General features: G+C 41.1%; 1 protein-coding gene across 2 annotated transcripts in view; it reads left to right on the forward strand.

The window, feature by feature from the left end:
- The window catches only part of LOC122562507 (neuronal acetylcholine receptor subunit beta-4-like), a 54,402-nt gene extending 33,652 nt beyond the window's left edge, over nt 1-20,750 (forward strand). For both annotated transcript variants that reach the window (XM_043715358.2, XM_043715367.2), the window contains one exon: nt 19,624-20,750. In XM_043715358.2, the coding sequence (XP_043571293.2) occupies nt 19,624-19,776 (153 nt within the window). In that variant the 3' untranslated portion in view covers nt 19,777-20,750. The remainder of the gene's footprint in view (nt 1-19,623) is intronic.
- Nucleotides 20,751-22,830: the final 2,080 nt, after the last annotated feature.

The following is a 22,830-nucleotide window of genomic DNA, read 5'->3' on the forward strand; positions in this document are numbered from 1 at the left end:
AAATCAAAGACCCCTCCCACCCCAGTCATACTCTCTTCCACCCTCTTCCGTTGACCAGAAGATATAAAATTTTGAATACACTTATGAACAGTTTCAAGAACAGCTTCTTTCCCATTGTTGTTAGACTTTAGAACGGATCTCTCAATTGTTAATGTTGATTTCTTTCTCTCCACCTTATCTAACACTGTATCCTCACTTTGTATAATGTGATCTGCCTGTATAGCACGCATAACAATGCTTTTTACAACAATATACCTTAATGCTTGTGACAACAATAAATCAAATGCAAATGCATCTTATCCCTTTTAGCATGGTGCAAATTAACTTTGACGAGCATCTGACCCTTGAGCACCTTCACTCTACAGGCATATGATATGGGGGATGAAATGATTGCAGATGAAATGTAGCTGGGCTTTGCAAAGACCTGCTTCAAGTTTTTGCTCCTTCACCATCCAGAAGACTGCATGTTAATGCAGATTGACACTTCAGTGTGCCTAACAGGAAGACATTCCCCCACAGAAGATCCCTCCTGAAAAGCGTGACAAGCAGCCCATCTGTGTTAAAGAGCATCTGAACACAGCAGTACTGATAGCTTTAGGCTCTTGCTGAAGTGCCAACAACTAACTGTGTCAGGGAATGGATGCTGGGGCATGCAGGTGGGCACTGTGAATAAGCATGGAAACCAAGTTTTTTAATTTCTTCTTTTAAAATTAATTCATGGGATGAGGCCATTGCTAGCTGATCACCCAGATGGCAGTTAAGAGTCAACCACATTGTTGTGGGTCTGGAGCCAGACCAGGTAAGGTTGGTGGTTTCCTTCCCTAAAGGACATCAGTGAACCAGTTGGGATTTTCCTGACAATCAGCAATGCAGTCATCATTACACTCTTAATGCCATTTTTTTTGTTGTTGAATTCAAATTCAACCATCTGCCGTGGCAGGATTCCAACCCGGGTCCCCAGAACATTCCTGGGTCTCTGAATTAATGGTCCAATGATAATACACTAGGCCATTGCCTCTTCAAGTGAGCAGCCCTGAGATGCAGTCTGGTCTAAATCATGTGCTGGGTGCCTACCTCTGAGCACAAATGCCCCTGTTGCACCCTTTCAATACTAGTTAGTGCACCCTGCAATTCCAGGTCTGAGTGTCCTGCCATGAGAAGTTCCATGATGGTGCTGAGGTGTTGGCAAATGCCAGATGCCAGTATCTATGGACAAGGGGTGCATGCAGCTGGTGCTCATTGATCATGCCCTGAGATACTGTTTGGTGTTGAACAATATGGAATTCCTTTGGTGCAAGAGGCAAGCTGCAATTGCTAAATATCTGCTCTGACTTGCATGCTGGGAATTCTTGACATCTAGCTTGTTCGACATATTTGATTGGATAGGAAGCCGAATATTGATGGTGAGTTGGGCCATTATTAAAGCATTTCACAAGCTAAAGTTTCTATTAATTGATAATTATCTGCTGCTTAGCAGGAAACTTGCCACACCACTGGTCAAAAGCATAAAAGATGGGGCTAGATGCTTCAGAAATTGACATTGACCTTTACCAGACTTTTCATCTGATTCTGTCACAAATTTCACCAAAGCCCACATTGCTTAGCCCCCTATAAGATTCCACCCAATATTTGGAGTTTAATATGACTTCTCCTCAGAACTGAAGTGAAGTGGCAAAGTGATAGATTTCTTGCTTTTGAAGAAGATGGGCAAAAAGAATAGGAGGGTAGGAAGATGGTTGAGGAAGTTTAGAGATCAAAGATATCAAAAGGTTTTTGTGAATAGAGAAGCCATAGATCCAAAATTGTGTGTTATAATAGATGTTAAAGCAGACTATAAGCCAGTTCTGATTGAAAGAGTAAAAGCAAAATATCCGGACACTAAAAACTATGTGCAGTGCGCCAGATATGCTTTCACCACAGTATGACGGCTATAGTAAAACTTCCTTACTTCTATATTCCATTCCCCTTTCAATAAGCATTAGCATTCCATTTGCCTTCATAATCACTTGCTGACCAGCATGTTAACTTTTGGTGGTTAATTTGACTGGATCCTTCAGTATTTATGAGTTCTGTCATCTCTAGCTATTTAAATGCTATGCTGCTTAGCATGCTTCAGCCTTGATCCCTATAGCACTCAATAGCCACAACCCACTAACCTGAAAAGTCAATTTATCCTTACTTTCTACTTTCTGTCAGCTAACCAGTTCTTTATCTGTGTTGTTTCATTATTTTGTATAGTTACCTTTAAAGTATATCAAAAGATTTTTTTTGAAAATTTAAGTGAACTAAATCCAGAGTGTCCACTTTAACAACCTTTCTCGTTACTTCCTCAATAAAGTCTTATAATTTAGTTAAATATTATTTCCCTTTCACAACACTATGTTGACTTTGTCTCTAATCCTCTCATGCCAACAGCGAGCATTCCAGAATGTTTTGGTTATTTACTATTCCATCCTTGATATTTTTGTGTGTACCTGGGCCCCTACGTCTTCATGGACCTCCACTGTTGTGAGTTATTCATTATTCAGAAAATTCTCTATAAATCTTTTAAGTCTTTTGTAGATAACTTTACATTTGCTTACATTCAAATCATTTACTATGGTTTTGCCTATTGAATTTTCAATATTTCTTAATGATTTTGCACTTTCATCTAAACTGTTTGCATTGTGACCTCTCTTTGTGTCATCATCAAATTTGGATACGTGGCTTTCTATCGCATTACCAAAGTCATTAATGAATATGATGCATAACTGAGACCCTAACAAAGATCCCTATGGGACATCAATTGTCTAACTCCTGCAAGTTAGAATAGCTTTCCATTATCCCTTGCATCTGCCTCCATTTGCTCAGTCAACTTGCTAACCAGCTCAATAGATTATTTATAATTTTATGAGCTTCAGTCTTAGCACACAGTCTGGTATGAGGGACTTCATCAAATGCTTTCTGTAATCCCATCAATAATTTCTGTGACATTTTCCAGTCTGCTAGTTTAGTCACATCTTCAAAAAAAAATCAATCAGATTTGTCAGGCATAACCAACCTTTTACAAATCCATGCTGGCTCTCCCTATTCAGCTGAAAATTTATGGGATTCAGTCATTTCGTCTTGAATTATACACTTTGGCAATTACTTTCTAGCATACATTAGGCATAATATTGCCTGGTTTCTCTCTGTCATCTTTCTTAAATTGTGGGCTGACATACGGAATTCTCTAATAGGAAAAAATGGACCCAAGGGAATTTTGCAAAATTATAGTTAGGGCATCTACACTGTTAAATGTTGTAATTGTACCAGCCCCACCACTTCCTCTGGCAGCTCATTCCATACACGCACCACCCTCTATGTGAAATAGTTGCCCCTTAGATCCCTTTCAAATATTTCCTGTCTCACCTTAAACCTATACCCTCTGGTTTGGGACTCTCCCACACCCAGGGGAAAAGACCTTGGCTATTCACTCTATCTATACCCCTCATAATTTTATAAACCTCTATAAGTCACTCCTCAGTCTCCAACGCTTCAGGGGAAATAGTTCCAGCCTATTCAGCCTCTCCCTGTAGCTCATACCTTCCAACCCTGGCAACGTCCTTGTAAATCTTTTCTGAACCCTTTCAAGTTTTGCGATATTCTTCCTATAACCGGGAGACCAGAATTGAATGCAATATTCCAAAAGTGGCCTAACCAATGTCCTGTACAGTCACAACATGACCTCCCAACTCTATAATCAATACATTGATCAATAAAGACAAGCATACCAAACTGCTTCATTATCCTGTCTACATGGAACTCCACTTTCAAGGAACTATGAACCAATAGTCCAAGGTCTTTTCGTTCAACAGTTCTCCCCAGGATACCTCAAAGTACAACAGGGTCCTCATGAGAGGGGCTAATGGGCCAAGGAGTGGCAGATGGTTTTTAATTTAACTTAATGTGAAGTGCTGCATTTTGGAAAGGCAAATCAGGGCAGGACTTTTCCACTTAATTGGTAAGATCCCATTGGTTTCCTCACCACCTTCCACAGACCCAGTCTAGCAGCTATGTGGTTTTGGAGCTGACCGGCTTATCAATAATGCTGTTACCAAGCCATTCTTGGTGACAAAAATTGAAATCATCTAGCCAGAGTTTATTTTGTGCCTTTGCCAACCTGAGTGCTTCTTCCAAGTCTTGTTCAATATGGAGGAGTAATGATTCATCAACTAAGGGAGGCCGATATTGGTAATCAAGAGGTTTTGTTGCCCATGTTTACCTTAAGTCATGAGACTTTGACAGCAGGACATATCCAGGAATAGTGATAGTGGTGTGTGGGATATTGTCTGCACATATGACTATGTCAGGGTGTTGCTTAACTAGTCTGTGAGACAATTTTTCTAATTTTGGCACTCGCCCCCAATGTTAGTAAAATAATTTTGCAGGGCCGTTGTCTTTTCCAATACCGAGGTCAATGCCGCGTGGCCCAGCTGGCTTTATTTCTTTGTTGAGACTTCATAACACTTGATACAACTGAGTGATTTGATAGGCCATTTAACAGGGGAGTTGAGAGTCAACCTCATTGCTGTGGGTCTGGAGTCACACGTGGGCAAACCAAGTGAAGGTGACAGATTTCCTTCCCTTCCATTCATTCCCTTCAAAGATTGTGCGAAAGCTTTCATATGTGATTAAGATTTTACTTGTGGTTAACACAGTAAGACTTCCTTACTCATTTGTGTGACGTTTCTCTAGCTCAATGCACAGTGCAGCTCCGATAAGCGTGTGTGCTGAAAGGAATTTGGGATTATTACAGAAAACTGATTAATTTCCCTGTAATTGTTTGTAGGTCCGAGTTACACCTGGAACAGGGAACGTAAACTGCTGATTTAGTCTGTAACATGAAAGTTACTGACATCTAAAATGTGCGAAAAGTAAACATCACTGATAAAGATTCCGTTTGTTACTTTGGAAGCAGATTTTGGTTTAATCATACAACTCATATAAGGGAATCCTTTATTTTCCATATGATTGAAAAGCAATTTGACTTAACACAATGGAAATAAAGTTGCATTGTTCAGCAAAGAAGCAGTTCATCATCAACACTAATAATTACAAAATCTCTTCTCATTTGTTGTTAACTTTTGTGAGAGTTTCAAACTGGGTAATGCAAAACAATGGGTTAGCCATCCTTGAAATTTTCTTCACCTGTACTGCAGAGCTCCTTACAGCAATCCTAGTCATGTTATGCTTCTGGTAATTAAGTGCCTCTTTAATGGAGCCTGTTGCACCTCCTCTTGTTGTGTACAAATCTGCTGCTGAGTTTCCCTACAAAATATTGACAGCACATCAAATGTAATTAATTGGCTGCAGAGCACTTTACAATACCCGAAGGAATTTAAAGGTACTTTATAAATGCAAATTTGTTCTTTTTTCCTGCTTATCATCTGCCAAGCCCTGAGAATCAACAGCTGTGTAAAAGAGATGAAGCATCTCATTATCCCTGGTGAATGCATGCTAAATGAAAGACTGCCGTTATATTCTTACAGTGAGTTTAAATCCCAGCAATAATCGCAGGTCAATGTGCCTGGCTGACTTGCCCTGGCTTATAACACCAGCTCAAATTTTAAAAATGTCACTGCCAGCATTTGCCACTCCTGCTACAAGAAGCAGAACCTTTGTATTTGGAGACTGTTGCCCAGTCATGTTGTTGCACTTTGCATTCCTCTCAGCTTGTTGGTTTTGTAGAAGGCTGAATCTTGAGGGCAGGAAGTTCTGAGGCCGCTGGGATCTCCTGTGCTTCAACTTTCAGGTGCTATATTTCAAGAGCATGCAGACAGCACCTTTTAAAAGGATCATCACTTAACTTTTACTGGTTATCTGCTATTGGAGATATCTGAGACCAGACAGAATGTGGCTGCATGCTTCAGTAACACCACCTACAAGCCATCTGGTAGACAAGAGAAGTACTGTTTGACAAGAGGTCTTCTTGATCGACAAGGGCAACTTGAGTGACTCAAGCAAACCTGGATCCAGTGCCACAAGAGGATGAATGATCTGCTGTGCACCACCAGGGTAAATATCCCTGTCTGTTCAATACTTCATAACTCTGAGTATGAGTTATCATTGTATGTTTGACACTACAGAAGAGTCACATGCAAATTTGGGCATCGGGCATTTCCATCAGGTGACTCATGAAACTGTCCCAATTATCAAGAGCTGCCAATGTTGCACTTACATGCACCTCAGTGTTACTGGCTGACATCTACCTGCCAGACCTCATGCCTAAATCATAAAAAGAATTGCAACGTTCAGCAGCTTCGGCACCATCAGCTTACTGATCTTTCATCACAAGTAAGAGAATATATACATGATACATTTCATCAGTGCTTGCTGAAACAAGGATACAGCCACAAAATGTGGCTTCAGGCAAAACACTTCAAAGTTATTTTAGTTACACACATTATCTCATGCTTCATTGTCTTTCACCTACTCTAATCCTTTGACCAAACAGAAGCACCCGTTTGCTTAGAATCTTTCACTCCTCAGATGTCGCTTCCACATTCTTCTTCCTGTTATCACTAAAAAACACATCCACAGTTCAGGAACTGACATCTTAATCTGTAAGTGTAAATGCAGGGAATGTACTCACGCGCCTGTGATAATATCTCCAATGCTTCCCTCCTATGGGAAAAACATGTACACAACCAGAGCAAACATGCATAGACATGCAAGGGGTAAATGCCTGACATAAATGTGCCTGCCATTTTGAGGAACGCACAGTGAAACTGGCAGGGGGGCAAAGGAATGGTGACTGTATCAAAGGTCAGACCAGCTATATCCATCCAGCTTGAGAAAGCCTACACTTTGCTAATTCCAGCTGCACATGAAGCATAAATGTCTTAAAAAAACATTTGAGTGAGGGTGGTGCCTTGCAAAACCAACAGATCTTTATGTTTTTCTATGCAGCCTTCATTTTCCTTTCTCACATCCGGAGAGAAGGGAAAAGAACCCCATCTCCCAGCTCACCTCAAGTGCCCCATCTGATGAGAAAGTGTCAGGACCCTCAGCTGATGACACTGTCAAGAAGTTCTTCCCCATCCTCCTCCAGAGCATTCACTTTGATGGATAATCTATCCAGAACAGGTCTGAGGTCTCATTTTGCTGAGTACAGCACTGATAGGGACCCATAGTTAGAGGAGAAAGTTACAAATGAGATCTCTGAAGTTGGGGAGGATTGCTGCAGAACTGGTCCTTGCTGAGCTACATGCAGATGATAAATGATGGGAATTTGGACTCAGCCATTGATGAGATGACAGAAATGTATTGACAAGCCAATGGAACATCTGCAAGAGGTGCCAAAGATCATGCTCAAATTGGAAAGCAGCCTGAGCTCTGAATAAAGTTGTCATTCCAGCATGTGAGCACAAAGCTGCCTCCAAATAAATCTGTTGGACTATAACCCGGTGTGGTGTGTGTTTTGAAATGGAGGGAAAGGCAGTCAGTGTGAAGAGGAGAAAGTGAACACTGCAGATGCTGGAGATCAGAGTCGAAAGTGTAATGCTAAAAAAGCACAGCAGCACAGGCAATGTCCAAGGAGCAGGAGAATCGATGTTTTGGGCATAAGCCCTTCATCAGGAGTTAGTGTGAAGAGCCATGTCGAGAAGAGCAATATGTATTTGTTGAATATATCTTAGGTCTTTCACTCCATTGCTGGAGTCATGGTTTCATTCATTTCCTGGTTTGTTTGGAGTGGTCCAAGACACCTTGACCTCCCTGTAGGTACCCCATCCCCTAACAGGATGAGGAGGGTGCTATTGTGCACTGATAGTGAAAGGAGGAATCACAGAGAGGTACCCACTTGCCCTGCCTCACCATCTTCTTTCTGACAGGAGCACAATTGTCTATTGTAGATCTGGCCAAGGAGTTTGCATTTCTGTCCGTGCAGGAGATACCCAGCAGGCAGGCAGGAGCACTCTGGGTCCAGGACTGTCAGATGCCATGCACTATCTGAGGCAAGTTGGCTAAACAGTCAGCACGTCTTCTTGAGGTCAGCTGTGAATATCAAGGTAAACATCCAGATGTGGCAGTAGGAAAAGCAAGATTAAAGAACCTCTGTGGATTGCATGAGTTTTAGTGATATGTAGAACCAAGCACTGTTCACAAATATAACACTTTGTATGGGATTATTGTAGTCCTTTTCTAACTATGAAGGCTTCTGATTAGTTCTGTTACTCCTATAGCCAAATGTAAAGCTGTAGATGATCACATGTACAACATGTGGAGCAGTACCCAGACAACTATAGCGACTGGTCTCTGCTGCACTTTGGGAGGAACTTGACCTCCAGGAAGCATTACCATAAGCTAGATATATGAGTTTGGAGAGAGCAACACAGCCATCTTGGCCATCTTCATCTCGACAGTAGACAAAAATGCCCGTCTATTCCAGCATAACTCCGAAATGATGCTCTGACCTAGAAACCGAGCAGGAGTTCATTGGGGCAAAACTAATAAAATAACTCTAATTGAATGACAAACAAAGAAGCAAATATTTTTAGTGTTAGATATCAAATATTCATTTCAGAGCAGGAACACCTCTCAATCAGATTTGTCTCCAAGCACTGAGTATTCACATATGATAATCCAAAATCATTCAGTCTCAAATCCAGGCAGCATCAGACCATGTCAGGTCTGTCTGCCTCATCTCTTTGCTGCACTGGCTTCTACAGCAGCATCATCAGCTTCACCTCTCTCTGTCGACTCCTTTCCTTCCTAGTCCTACAGTCCATGTCCTTGTACCTCTTCTAAGCTGCCATCTTGTGAGGTTTGGTTGCACAGGGATACATTAAACAATCACTATTCTGGAGATTCTGTCCAGTGAATACAGGACAGCTTCTCTTGAGTGTTCCAATGTTCCCCAGCAAAGGAAGCACATCTTCAGAACACCAAATGTTATTTTAATGGAGGCATGGGCAACTTTGAAGCACTAATCAATATCTGATTATTGCGCATTGGGGTCATTATCCATGCCATCTGGAAACGCCCCTTTATCATCCATTGGCCAGCCCTGGAGATGATGAGCAACAAACTGAACATTTGAGGAACCTGCGAGTTGTGCTGAATGTAAACATTGTGGAGAGCGGGTGTTCACCTGTAGAAATTGCTACCTGTGGTGACAAACAATCTGCACCTTGTGCCAGTAAATTCCCCCCTGTTTGGGAATCCAGCTAGTTGATGCCAGGGAATGCTCTGGGGTTCCACTACGATCAGTATTGGGCCCCTTGCTCTTAATGGTGCAATGATTTTTACTTGAATGCCAGAAGGTTGATCAGTAAGTTCATGGATGATACAAAATTGGTGGGGTGGTAAACAGAGAGGTTGATAGCCTTAGATTACTGGAGGATATGCACAGACTGGCGAGATGAGCTGATCAGTAGTAAATGCAGTTCAATCCAAATAAGTGTAAGGTGATGTCCTTGGGGAGGACAAATAAGACAAGGAAATACATGATAAACAATAGAACTCTGGAAAGCACCAAGGATCAGAGGGACCTTGGTTGCATGTTCACTGGTCATTTAGTAGGGGGACAGCTGGAGAAAGTGGTTAAGAAATCATGGGGGTTACTTGTCTTTATTAGACAAGGCACAAAAATTAAGAAGAGGGAGATTGTGCTGGAACTGCATAAAGCAGTGAGAATATTGTGTGCAGTTCTGAAATCTACATTCCAGAAGGGATATAATTGCACTGGTGAATCTGCAGAGGAGGTATAACAGGATATTGCCAGGTCTGGCGAGTTTTAGTTATGAAGAGAGAGATTAGAAAACTGGGGCTGTTTCCTTGGAGCAGAGAAGACTGAGGGGAGACATAATTGTGGGGTGTGAATTTGAGGGGCATAGACAAGGTATACAGGAGGAACTTCTACACTTGTTAAAGGGATCATTGTCTAGGGGCATAGATTTAAGGTGAGGAGCAAGAGATTTCGGAAGGATGTGAGAAAAAAAATTAGCCAGATGATGGTGGAAATCTGATAGCGACAGAAATCCTCATAGTATATTAGAAGTACATTGATGTGTACTTGCTATGTCAAGGCATGCAAAGCTAGGGACCAAGTGCTAGAAAATGGGATTAAAATAGATGATTGTTTTTGACCAGTGTACACTTGATGGGCCAAAGAGCCTTGTTCGGTACTGTAGCTATGACACAAGGGAGCCCATCAAGGACTGCTTTTCTGATGGCTTGGGCAGTTGACGCTTTAGCCAAAGTGAATTAGACAAAGTCATGTGATGTCCTGAGAAAGGTTACCATGTGCTCATGGACTAGTTGGTGTTGTGGCCCACTGGGAGATGCCACACACACCCCAAGTTAAAGTTTAAAAGGAGCCAGCAATGAGGAAGTTCAATCCAGTTATGATCTTTAACACCACAGACTTTCTCCTGAGCCCCCTAACTGCCAATCTTCCTGCAGGAGGTGGCAGACATAGGTGACAGGAGCCATGTGAAGGTACCTATGGCTTTGACATTCACTCCTCTGCAGTTGCGTGCAAAACCTTCAGTAGATCCTTTTGCAGTCCACTGCTTGACAGAGTTGAGGACCCGTTTAGCCTCTCCAGCCACTGCCTGATGCTCCTCAGCTGGAAGCCCCGAGCTTTGTGGCTCTGGGCCTCTTGGCACTGGACTTTCTTTCATCTCTTTATCCTCCTTCTCTGTTGGGCAAAACCTGTACAGCTGCTGGGTTTAACTAGTCGCTCACTGAAGTAAGAATTTGTGAAGAATTAGTATGTTTGATTTTATTTTGAGATCTTGTCGTAGTCAAGCGATTAGGTCCTTACCAGGCTGATTCTAAAGTGAAACTTTGCCCTGTGCTGAGGCCCATCCTGCATCACCTATGACTGCTGGCCTCTTCCTCATGGAGCCATGTGCAAGCAATTTACAACATTGAGCATTATAATGCATTCCAAGCATTTGGCATGTAACTCACTCTGACACTTGGTGGCCGACATAATCCCCTCTGAGACAGCCCTGAAAACATGGAAGTAGCAGCACGTATTTCAGTTTCATTCCTATGTTCTTAAGGTTCACATCCTCAGACCAGTGGAGCCCCTGCACAATTTCACTTAGATCAACAACCCCTACCACAACCAACAATATTGATGAGTGCAGGTTGCTCTTCTGCTCAGAGTTCAGTGCATTGTGTGACCTGGTTGTGAGTTGTGAGTGGTTGGAGTTTGTTAATCCCAATGCTGCTGTGAGTGCTTCATTTCACTGTAAAATTCTTAAGTGAGTTCTCATGAAATATCTTTTTTGGTTTCTGTTTCATTGTGCACTCCTTCGGTGTTTGAGCTGTCCAGCACCTATCCTTGTACCTTCAACCTCCCACTGTAACTGTGCTCCCAAGCACCATTTCCCTTGACCTTCCAAGCTTCCCATGAGCTCACATTCTCATTCAGCTCCTCTGTCTACCTTTAGTTTTACACCACCCTTACTCAATGTACCTGCACCTTCTCCCTCTCCCCGCTCCCCATATCCCATTACCCCATTGTGTTCCCCACTCTCAACATGCAGCTCCCACCCTCCTTGTTCTCTTATCACAAATGCATTGACACAAACTGCTTCTGTCTCTCTATTGTCTACCTCCAGTCCCCAGGACCCTCTGGGACCTCAACAACCACACCCTGCAATTTTAGCTCCCTGCCAGACTTTCCCATCTTTATCTATCACAGTTATGTTGTTCCCTTCTTCTGTGCAGCCCCTTTTTTGTTGAGTCCCTTTTGTTTTAGATTAGATTAGATTCCCAACAGTGTGGAAACAGGCTCTTCAGCCCAACAAGTCCACACTGACCCTCCGAAGAGTAACACACCCAGACCCATTTCCTTCTGACTAATGTACCTAACACTTTGGACATTTTAGCATGGCCTATTCCCCTGACCTGCATATCTTTGGACTGTGGGAGGAAACCAGATCACCTGGAGAAAACCCACGCAGACCACGGGGAGAATGTGCAAACTCCACACAGACAGTTACCCGAGGCCGGAATCGAACCTGAGTCCGTGGTGCTGTGAGGCAGCCGTGCTAACCACTGAGCCACCATGCCACCTAAGTTTAGAGCTCATGAGGAGTTTTGAGCTCCTCATGACCTGATCAAATGCATTGATATACGCTCACTTGGTTGCCTCACCTGAGGAGGCTGGTTGGGCCGTGCAGTCTACTTCTCTTACATTGTTAATGGTAGACAGCAACAAGGCAACAGTTGTGAAGGAGACTTCCTCTGAGCTGGATGGATCAGGTAGTCTGCAACCCTTGCACTGAAACAGTTTAAGCAAAGAAATGCCTTGTTTGTGAAGGAGACCCTTCCAACTGAAGAAGTGTGTACTCACCAGATCTTTCAGAACAAATGTTTATCTCGCTTTTGTCTAACCAGCCTACAGCAGTGAATGTAATTCTCATTGGTTGGGGTGTTACTGAGTATTCATGGCATGCAAATGAATGTAAAAGACATTCCTGATCATTATAGCCAGCAAGGTCTGAGAAATTCTTACCAATTTCACACCAAAACTTTTACCCGACGCTGAGAATCTGAATTTTCACTTCCCACTTTGTTAAGTTACCGCTGATGTAGGTTCCCTGAGGACACTGAGAAGATTCTGACCATTAAGTCCAAAGGTTTCACTTGAATGATCCCAACCAAATTATCCACTGTTGATAAGAACTCTGAATGCGGATATCAAGTCCCTGAATAGTTTCAAAGATTGTTGAGAAGCAATTTGACTGGGATTATAGAATCATGAATTTGTCACAGCACAGAAGGAGGCCATTGAACCCATCAGGTCTGTGCTGGCTTTTCCTCCAGAGCAATGCAGCTACTCCCCTAGTCCCCTGAAATTGTTTTATCTTCAGTTACTTATCCAAATCATATTTCTGTGTAGTTTATTCCAACCTTGAAACCAGCCAAAAGAAAACATCCACCCCATTATTTCAGCAGTGGACCTTGTGTAATGCACTTTCTGTTGGTCTGCCAAATGCCCCATGGCGAAAAGAGGAGGAGCAACAGTGGAAAGAACCTGGTCCAATGATGAGAATATAATCTGGATCTCGGCAGCTATTTGAATGAATTGCCCCCACAGGCAAAGTCAAATGCTAGGCTGCTTAAATACCCATGAAAAGACATCCTGGGAGGCAGGCGGAAAGAGTAGGAGAGAGGTTGATTGCACAGGCAAAGTTGACATGTGAGAGTGTGATGGATCCAAAGAAGAATTCCTCCATTTCCTAATGGTTGCACATCAAAACGTCAGGAGATGTTAAAAGCAAAATACTGCTGATTCATGGAAATCTGCACCAAACACAGAATGCTGGAGAAACTCAGCACGCCTGGCAGTATCTGTGGGGAGAGAAACAGAGTTAACCCTTTGAGTCCAGTATGACTCCAATATGAAGAAGAATGATATTGGACTTGAATGGTTAACTATGTTTCCCTCTCCAAAGATACTGTCTGATCTGCCAAGTTTCTCCAACATTTCCTTTTTAAGTTTAAGAAGAAGATGGTGGGCGGCACGGTGGCACAGTGGTTAGCACTGCTGCCTCACAGCGCCTGAGACCCGGGTTCAATTCCCGCCTCAGGCGACTGACTGTGTGGTGTTTGCACGTTCTCCCCGTGTCTGCGTGGGTTTCCTCCGGGTGCTCCGGTTTCCTCCCACAGTCCAAAAGATGTGCAGGGTCAGGTGAATTGGCCATGCTAAATTGCCCGTAGTGTTAGGTAAGGGGTAAATGTAGGGGTATGGGTGGGTTTCGCTTCGGCGGGTCGGTGTGGACTTGTTGGGCCGAAGGGCCTGTTTCCACACTGTAATGTAATGTAATCTAATCATAATGTAATGTAATGTAATGTAATGTAATCTACAATATTTATCTGCTGCTGGCTATTTTCTCCAATCAGGGCAATCTAAATTCATTGCAGCCTCCTAAAACACTCCAGCGACACCATTTGTGAATATTAATGGCTGTTTTAGGTGGTAACCAGCTCTGTGCAATGAGGTCCTGCACGCACTAAAGAGAAATGTTTTATTTTAAATGTTTGGCAGCCCAAGTTGTCGAAACAATTTTGTTTTGACAACTTTTTTCACTCATTGGCGATGGGCACCATTGGCTGGTCAGAATTTTATTGGCCATCCCTAGTTGCTCTTGGCAAAGTGGTCGTCACTGCCTCCTTGAACAGCTCCAGTCCTGCTGTGGGTTGACCTACATGCCTTTTGGGATGAAATTCCAGGATTTTGACCCAGCAACAGAGAAGGGATGACAATATATGTCTAAATCAGGGTGGAGAGTGGCTTGGAGGAAACTTGCGAGTAGCAGTGTTCCCATGTATCTGCTGACCTTATCCTTCTGGATGGAAGTGGTCTTAGTTTATAAGATTTTGTCCAAGGATCTTGGCAGATTTCTGCAGTGCATCTTCTACACATTGCAGCTACTGAATGTGCAGTGGTGGAGGGAGTGAATATTTGTGGATAGGGTGCCAATCAAGTAGATGCTTTGTCCTGGGTAGTGTCAAGCTTCTTCAGTGCTGTTGGACTCATCCAGGCAAGTGGGGAGTATTCCATCACAGTGCTGATTTGTGCCTTAATTTAAGCAACCTAGCCTTTGGCTTTATAAAATGGCTGAGGTGCCTGCAGAGGCAACTCATCCAAATAGCTGCCGAGATGGTGGACAGGCTTTGGTGAGTCAGGAGGTGAGATACTTGTTGCAGTATTCCTGACTTCAGACCTGCTCTTGTGGCCACTGTACAGATATAACCAGTCCAGTTCCGTTTCTGGTCAATTGATATTGATAGTGGGATATATAGTGATGGTAACACCCTTGAACTTTTCAAGGATTGGTGTTTAGATTGTCTGTTATTAGAGCTGGTCAGTGCCTGGTATTTGTGTGGTGTGAATGTTACTTGCCACCTGTCACCCAAGGTTAGATATTAACCAGGTCTTGTTGCATTTAAACATGGGCTGCTTCAGTGTCTGAGGAATCATGAGTGGTGCTGAACATTGTGCAATCAGAGGCAAACATCTCCACTTCCGACTTTTTGATGGAAGGTATTTGATGAAGCAGCTGAAAATGGTTAGGTCTAGGACACCACCCTGATGAACTCCTGCAGTGATATCCTGGAACTGAGTTGCCTGACAACCAACAGCCAACAACCAAAACCAACTTCGTATATTCCAGACTCTATGCAGCAGAGAGTTTGTCTGTGATTTCCATGGGTCCAGTTTTGTAAGGTTCTTTGATGCCATACTGAGACAAATGCGGCTTGATGTCAAGAGCTGTCAGTCTCACCTCACTATATTCTCTATTCATCTTTTTTTCTTGTCGTTGTGCCTTTTTTTTCCAAATTGCCAATTTCTATGCCATTTTTAATTTATATCCTAAGTGCGCAGCAGGATGTTTTCTGGTTGGTTGAGTTGGGGTTCTGTCCTCAGAGCTCAAGTGATATTTCAGTCGCATTGTTTATGAATGTTCAATATCATGGTGTGTGAGGTGAAACCAAAAGTCAATTCAGTGCCACCAGAATTTCCTGGAGGTTCTCACTCTGTAGTGGTGTATCGGTTATTCACATAAACGATGAGATAACTAATCACCTGTATTTGGACAACCTTTTTCAATCTTTGCTTAGAATACAGGTTTTCATTAGTTCCCAGGCGGCTTAATATTCCTATTTTATTGGCTGTCTTTTTATTTCCACTTCACCATTTCTTTCACAGTCCTATAAAGCTCTAAACCCCATAATGTTGCGGGAGTTCTGGACAGCAGATGTTGGTGCCTGTTTCATTCAGATCCTCGTCTAGATCCCCATCTACAGCCTCCCAAAAGCCGAATTGTATCTGGAAATAGTCCCATGCTATGCAGACCATGGAGAGTGACCATGCATTCATTTGAGGACCTTGAACAGGACCCCCCCCCCCAGCATAATTTGCCAAGGCATATAATCAACGCAATGAATGTTTCATAGCTGCAGGAATATTAGAGCATTTTGAAGGTGCTATGTCTGCCACACAGTTTATTTGAACTCTTATACATAGCAAAGAATTGTGAGTTGATTCTTAATAATAGTAAAACAATAATATTTGTTTATTTGACACAAATAATATTAGAACAATAAAGTATACTATAAATTAACAATAAACACTACAAACTACCTGATGCTTTAGCTTCACTTTGTATGATCGTATAGTACCACATGAGAGCTTGGCCGGCTCCCCATGGTGATGTCATCTGGTTTTCTTCCAAGGATCTCAGGGATGTCTTCTCTTTCAGGTGTTATTCTTGAATTACCACACTGAGCAGGGTTTTGCAGTGATTCTTATCCTTCAAAGACTTCACACCCTTTTGGGAGGGTCTTGAGGATCTGCCAATGGATTGATCAAGTTCAATTACCCTGATCGATCAAACCCAAACAAGTGATGGCATGTTGAGGGCAGGGTAGCCCTTAGGTGTGCATTATGTTAGGTATTGGGTGCACATAACGTCCTCCAAATAAGGGTGCCTAGCGAATGACTCAATGCTGCCAGTTGTCCCATTGCCCCATTCAAATCCAACTTCAAGTGTGTATTGCAGGGTCTGCAACTATCAGGTTTGTTTGCAGACTGTCTGTGGGCAGCTGAAGCCTATTTGAGTTCTGTATGATGCTTATTGGCATCATTTTAGTCAAGGTGGCTTTCCTTTCCTGGCATACTTTAGTTTATGACCACTTTGTCAAAGGTCATCATAAATCCAGAACTCACTTTGGAACAGTTTCATTTTCCTGGCTGGTTTCACAAGCTAAACCCGTCACATGACTGATCTTATCTTCGAAATTTCGGATGGAACAGACAGTAGGTTATGACAGCGGACTGAAGTTCAGTGGAACTTAGTTAGGCAGACACATAGTGATAGAAAAAAATGTTCTATTATACCATTGTGTTTGTAAGGGAAAACTCTGGATGGCTTACATGACTTTGTGATACAGAATTGGCACAAAGAAGCCCAGTACCACATGAGGCCACACTCCTCTTGAGTGTTGAAGAGCGATTCCTTAGGTTACAGTGATGGGCTGGAATCCAAAAACACTACTAGCATTTTTTTAGCTCTCAATTCCAAAATGTGTTATTAAGAAGATTCCACAGAGATAAGATTACTGCAGATGTAATAAACATTCTGTAGGACTGATGAGACTTGAATATGTCAAAGAAACTCGAAACTGGCAGTGATTTCCTGTGATGACAAAGATGACAATCCCCCGCGCAACAACTGGAGGCACTTTTTTGTATTTCCCTCTGGAAGAATACACAACAGTAGGGTTTACAAAGACATTTGCAACTCTAGAGGGGTAGACTAATGTGACTGAGTATTTGTGTGTATACCAGATTGAGTCTGAGCTTTAGCATGCTGTGAAGGTCACCATAAAAGAATTATTGCCTAGTTACCCCTAAGTTACAGGTAACGATCCTCATATATTCTGAGTGCTGCAAACCAGTTAAAAAAGAGCCATCAAGACAAAGGAACTTCACCAGCCTCCAAACCAAGATAAATTATTCAAATAAATTGTTCAACCAACATTGTCATTGCTACTGATAACCTCCATTGTAATGGTCACAATGTTGAACTGTACACTCTGTGAACAATTCAGAGACTGATCCGCAAATCTATTTTTTTAAACTTTTATCTTTTTTTTCGACTCACTTTGTATCTCTAATCTCAGTTTATGTGTGTTCTGTTAGTATGGAAGTAGGAATGAATAAATCCACTGCTTTTGTTAATTCAAGAAAGCCTGACTAAAACATAAGTTCATTTGAATCTGGAAAAAAGGTATTGAGAAGGGAGCAAAATACTTGTAAATCAACATTCTTGCAGCCAACTATTGGGGTGCATGAATAGAAAAGGGGTGCTTGTCATTTTCCTCATCCAGGATCTTAAATTGGGGAGCCTCATCTGAGGTCTAATTGTAACACCTGCAACAAATGCAGAAATCTTTTAAATATGATAATAAAAATCCTGAGCCTGAGTCAGATCCTTTTCTTTAAATGATGTCTGCATGCACATGAAACCTGAGTTAAATCCTCTTCTTTAAATGATGTCTGCATGCACATGAAACCTGAGTTAAATCCTCTTCTTTAAATGATGTCTGCATGCACATTGTACCCTGACCAGTGCAACAAAGTAAGATGCAAAAAATAAGTAAGTTGTACTTAAAGGAATCCTAGCCCTGAATAATGTAAGTCTCTGAGGAGTCATATCAATTTAATTCAAATGTTATTGCCCGTTCAGAAATTCATTGAGAGTACTTTTTCTCGTTCATTAAAAATTGCATATAAATTAATAAGTGACATATAAAAAGGATAATTACATCAGTATCCCATTTTAAATTTTGAAAAAATTCATTTAAATTGTAATTCTTTACTTAAGAAAGAAGTAAGATGCATTTGAAAGCAATTTTTATGTCCACAGGATCTTACGACCAAAGGAGTGCTTTGAAGTGTAAATATTTTTGAAAATGTAAAGAAGTTAGCACAGCAGTTTGTGCACAGCAAGAACCCACAAAAAACATGGTGATAGCGACCAAAAAAATCTGCTCAAGTGATTTTGTTCAAAGATAAATGTTTTAAGCAGGACACTAGTGATGACTCACCCTGCTCTTCTACAAAGTAGGACTAAGAGTCTTTTACATATCCCTGCGAGAGCATAGTGAGCCACCATTTAATTTTTCATCAAAAATAGCAGCACACATTTTAATACTGGGCTGGAATTTCTGATTGTTTGCGATCTAACAACTGGTATTGGTGTAATTTACTTGGAGTAATAGATAGCAAATAACACATTAAGAAATTGGGATTACATAATAAACTGAGGGGGTAATTCCAGTAGGATGTAAAATTTTCCTTATCCGTGCCTTACCACATGTACTCACTCACACTCTCTCTCTGTCATGCACACACACATTCATACAAGTGTGTGGGGTGAATTAGCATTTGCAGAATTATATTTGCCGATACATTCTATTTTGCGCAAAAAGCACAGAATCAGCAGGCAGCCAATCCATGTAATATTTTATAAATTCCTAATTTGGAAATAGAACCAGTCTGACACAAGATTAATATACAGACAGACTCTAACCTCACACCTTTAATGCATTGTCTGAGCTGAGATGTCACTTTTTTAAAATAAAATCTTAGGTTATCTTAAGAATGTGACTTAAAGGAAATTCTGGGATTTACATATTAATGAACTGAAACCTGCAATCCATGCTGAAAGATGTAAAACTTAACAGCAATCTAGGTGTGTTCAATATATTATTGCAGTTGCATGACACTGTAATCTTTTGCTATAAATTCCATGTCTTATGATCCTGTTCCACAGCTACCTGATGAAGGAGCAGCACTCCGAAAGCTTGTGCTTCCAAATAAACCTGTTGGACTAAAACCTGGTGTTGTGTGATTTTTAACTTTGTCTACCCCAGTCCTACATCGGCTTCTCCTCAACATGGTTTTTCAAACATGACAGATAATAATGAGTGGAAAGTCTGGATTTTGGGGTGGACATCACTGCTATAAAAAGGACCAAGGAAAAATTTCACTATCAGTAAATTATTAGTAATATTTTTTCAACATTATAGTGAACTGCATTTCTACATTAATTATTCTTTATTTTTCAGGTCATTGAAGACTGGAAGTATGTTGCTATGGTAATCGATCGTCTGTTTTTGTGGATATTTGTGCTTGTGTGTGTAATTGGCACATTAGGACTCTATCTTCAACCTTTATTTCAAAATCACATCCCACCAAATACATTCTCTGATGCGGAATAATTGTTTTTCCTTGCATGATTTTCCAAACTTAAAAGGTAATGAAAATGAGAGTCATCCAAACCTGTGGACTTTACAGATACTCAGTGAAAGTGAATTGCAACCTTGGAGCTTGTATGATGCCAGTGATCATTAAATTTAAACAAGGCTGTATGCTCGTTTGAAATGCTAATGGAACAGATATCATTGCCCTCTCTAGATTTTTTTTTCAATAGAGTTAGGGTAAAACCAATTTGCCACAAATCCAAAAGCAACAGATTTGACTTATTCTTGTTTAAAAATTGAATATTATTGGAGTACAGCACTTAGTGGTTTGAGTGCCTGCTATTATTTGATTAGCATTATACTTGATTCAAATATTGCCAGATTAATAGGGATAAATACAACAAAAAGCAAATAGAAAGTTCTGATGGCAAATTATGTTGTAGCAATTGTCATTCTTCTCTAACTCACGCTATCAATCCTACAGCAAGAAATTTTACATCTAATGATCTGTTCGAGTCAATTAACTTGGATTAAGATATTGGCTTCATGCAAACTTAATTGACAAATTTTTGGGGTGGAAGCTTTGTGGGCTGCATATGTATATGCCCCTTTGATCCAGGTGTTGTGTGCAATTCATGCTTTGTAACTTTATTTGTGCCATTGAATTGCTTGTTTGTTTGCATTTTGTAGAACCACTGCTGCTTTTACAAATTCAGCTTCCCAATGAAATCACATTAGAAGCTTGGTAGGTCCAAATGTGTTTACAATTCCACACTATTGTAACCATGAGTGCAGCAGATATTTGCTAGAAACTTGTGAAACTGTATAGAATACATTATGACTCACTGAGACAATGGACGTCAAACATCAATAAAAGTTTCATTTTCAAAACTCCATGTGTGAGTGAACATGTTCAGAACCTTCCTCTAAATTAACTGTTAGATTCTTCTAGAAGAAAGTGAGGACTGCAGATGCTGGAGATCAGAGCTGAAAATGTGTTGCTGGAAAAGCGCAGCAGGTCAGGCAGCACCCAAGGAGCAGGAGAATCGACGTTTCGGGCATGAGCCCTTCTTCCTGAAGAAGAGTTCATGCCCGAAACGTCGATTCTCCTGCTCCTTGGATGCTGCCTGACCTGCTGCGCTTTTCCAGCAACATATTTTCGTATCAGATTATTCTACTCTTACCAACATTGGATCTGTCTCTAATATCATGAGACACACTTGAACTGTTGTTTACAAGAACCTCATTCAAACAGATTAAATCAGCAAATGCTAACGATCAAACCTGGGAGTTTCCAGACATATGTTGCAATACCACACTGAGATGAACTTATGCTCTATTAAGATTCTGGGTTCCATGTACATTGGTTTATTGCTCCCAATTTATCTACAGACTTTTTTTTAACTACAATCCTCAGGTTGCAGGTATGTTCCGCACAAATTCACTAAGGCCAGTTTTTCAATGTCAAATGTCTTTGTTTGGTCAGGAGCTCATACAAAATTAAAATCTGAGTGTATAGTACTGTCAACAGAGAAAAAAAGGAGTAATTGATGTTATTGAAAAGCCACAATATTTGCATGTACATATATTAAATATTTGAACAAATGTTACCTTTTGTAAAGTTATCTGAAAGTCTTATTTCATAGAGAAATCGCCCTTTTATTTAAACATAAATCTTATTGGTAAATGTGAACATCACAAATGCAGAAATACCAAAACTTTTCCTTCAACTAGAAAGGACTGTTACTTCTGCACCATTCAGCTTTCATTCTTCTGTTTCACAGTCACCATCCAGATTTGATCTCTGGGGGCACAGGAAATGGCACAGGACCATAATTTGTTGACTCCCCTTTGTATTCATAAATCATGTCGTTTCCTGAGGGGCCTGGAGTGTGAGATTTTAATTAGCGCACACAATTGTATCTAATGCAACTTGCATAGAATTTCACGTATTACCTGCTAATGCCTGTTTCACGTGGTCTACTTATTCTGGCATATAACATGGACATTGAGAGCCAGTTACATTCAGCCCTGACGGAAAATATGTTTTTAAATGCAGATTTTATATTACTACTACCAATATTAACAAAATATTATGTTATTCAATGAATTTTCAATTCATGTGTTGAGAAGTTAAAAAGGAGAATAAACAAAGGATAAGAAAACAAGAATACAGGAAATAACAGCAGGAGTAGACTATACTGACCCTTGAGCTTGCTCTTTTATTAAGTACGTATCATGGTTGATCTTTGCCTGAATGACACTTGCTTGCCTGCTCCCCATTTCACTTATTCCCAGATGATTGAAAACTATTTATTTCAACTTTGAAAACATTCAACAATGAAGCATCGCAATCATCTAAGGTAAAGAATCCCATGATACAAGCCCAAGTGTATCCATCTATCCTTATCTGTCATAAATGGTTTACCTCTTGTGCTATGACTTTACACCAGTTTCTAGATTCCCTGGCTAAGGGAAACAGCCTTTCAGCATCAACCCTGTGCAGTCCCTTGAGAATCTTGTCTGTTTCAGTTGGATCACTTCTTATTCTAATAGTGCTAGAGAATGGAAATCTGTTGCAATCAGGTTTTCCTGATAGGGTGATACTTCCCAGTGACCCCTCGTCAGACTGCCTCCACAGCAAGTATGCTCTTTTTCACATATGGAGATCAAAAGTGTGCATGGTACTCACCAATCCTTATATAATCCTTATACTCTAATTGTCTTACAATAAAGACCAACATGTCTTCTTGCATCTGCTTTAGCTATATCACTATCACAGATGAATATGTCTACGTCAGACATAAGACACTTGACCTCATGGTGCTAATTTTCAAGTGGATATATTCCAAAGATGGATCTTGAAGATTTCGAATGATCGGGCAGTCACAATTTCCACCAACAGCTTATCTATTATGGGGCTGTCCATGGGGGAAAAATGGGTCGCTGATATACTGTTTTGGAAATAAATGGCCTTTTTAATTGTGTGGACCTTGTATTTTGGGATTGTCAGAGGGCATTAAGTACTTATTTCTGTCAATTCTCATTGACCTGATTGCCTACTGCACCTCT

This window comes from Chiloscyllium plagiosum, unplaced genomic scaffold (assembly GCF_037043375.1).
Source record: "Chiloscyllium plagiosum isolate Xiang-an unplaced genomic scaffold, Cpla_swu_hap1 HiC_scaffold_2, whole genome shotgun sequence".
Taxonomy (NCBI): Eukaryota; Metazoa; Chordata; class Chondrichthyes; order Orectolobiformes; family Hemiscylliidae; genus Chiloscyllium; species Chiloscyllium plagiosum.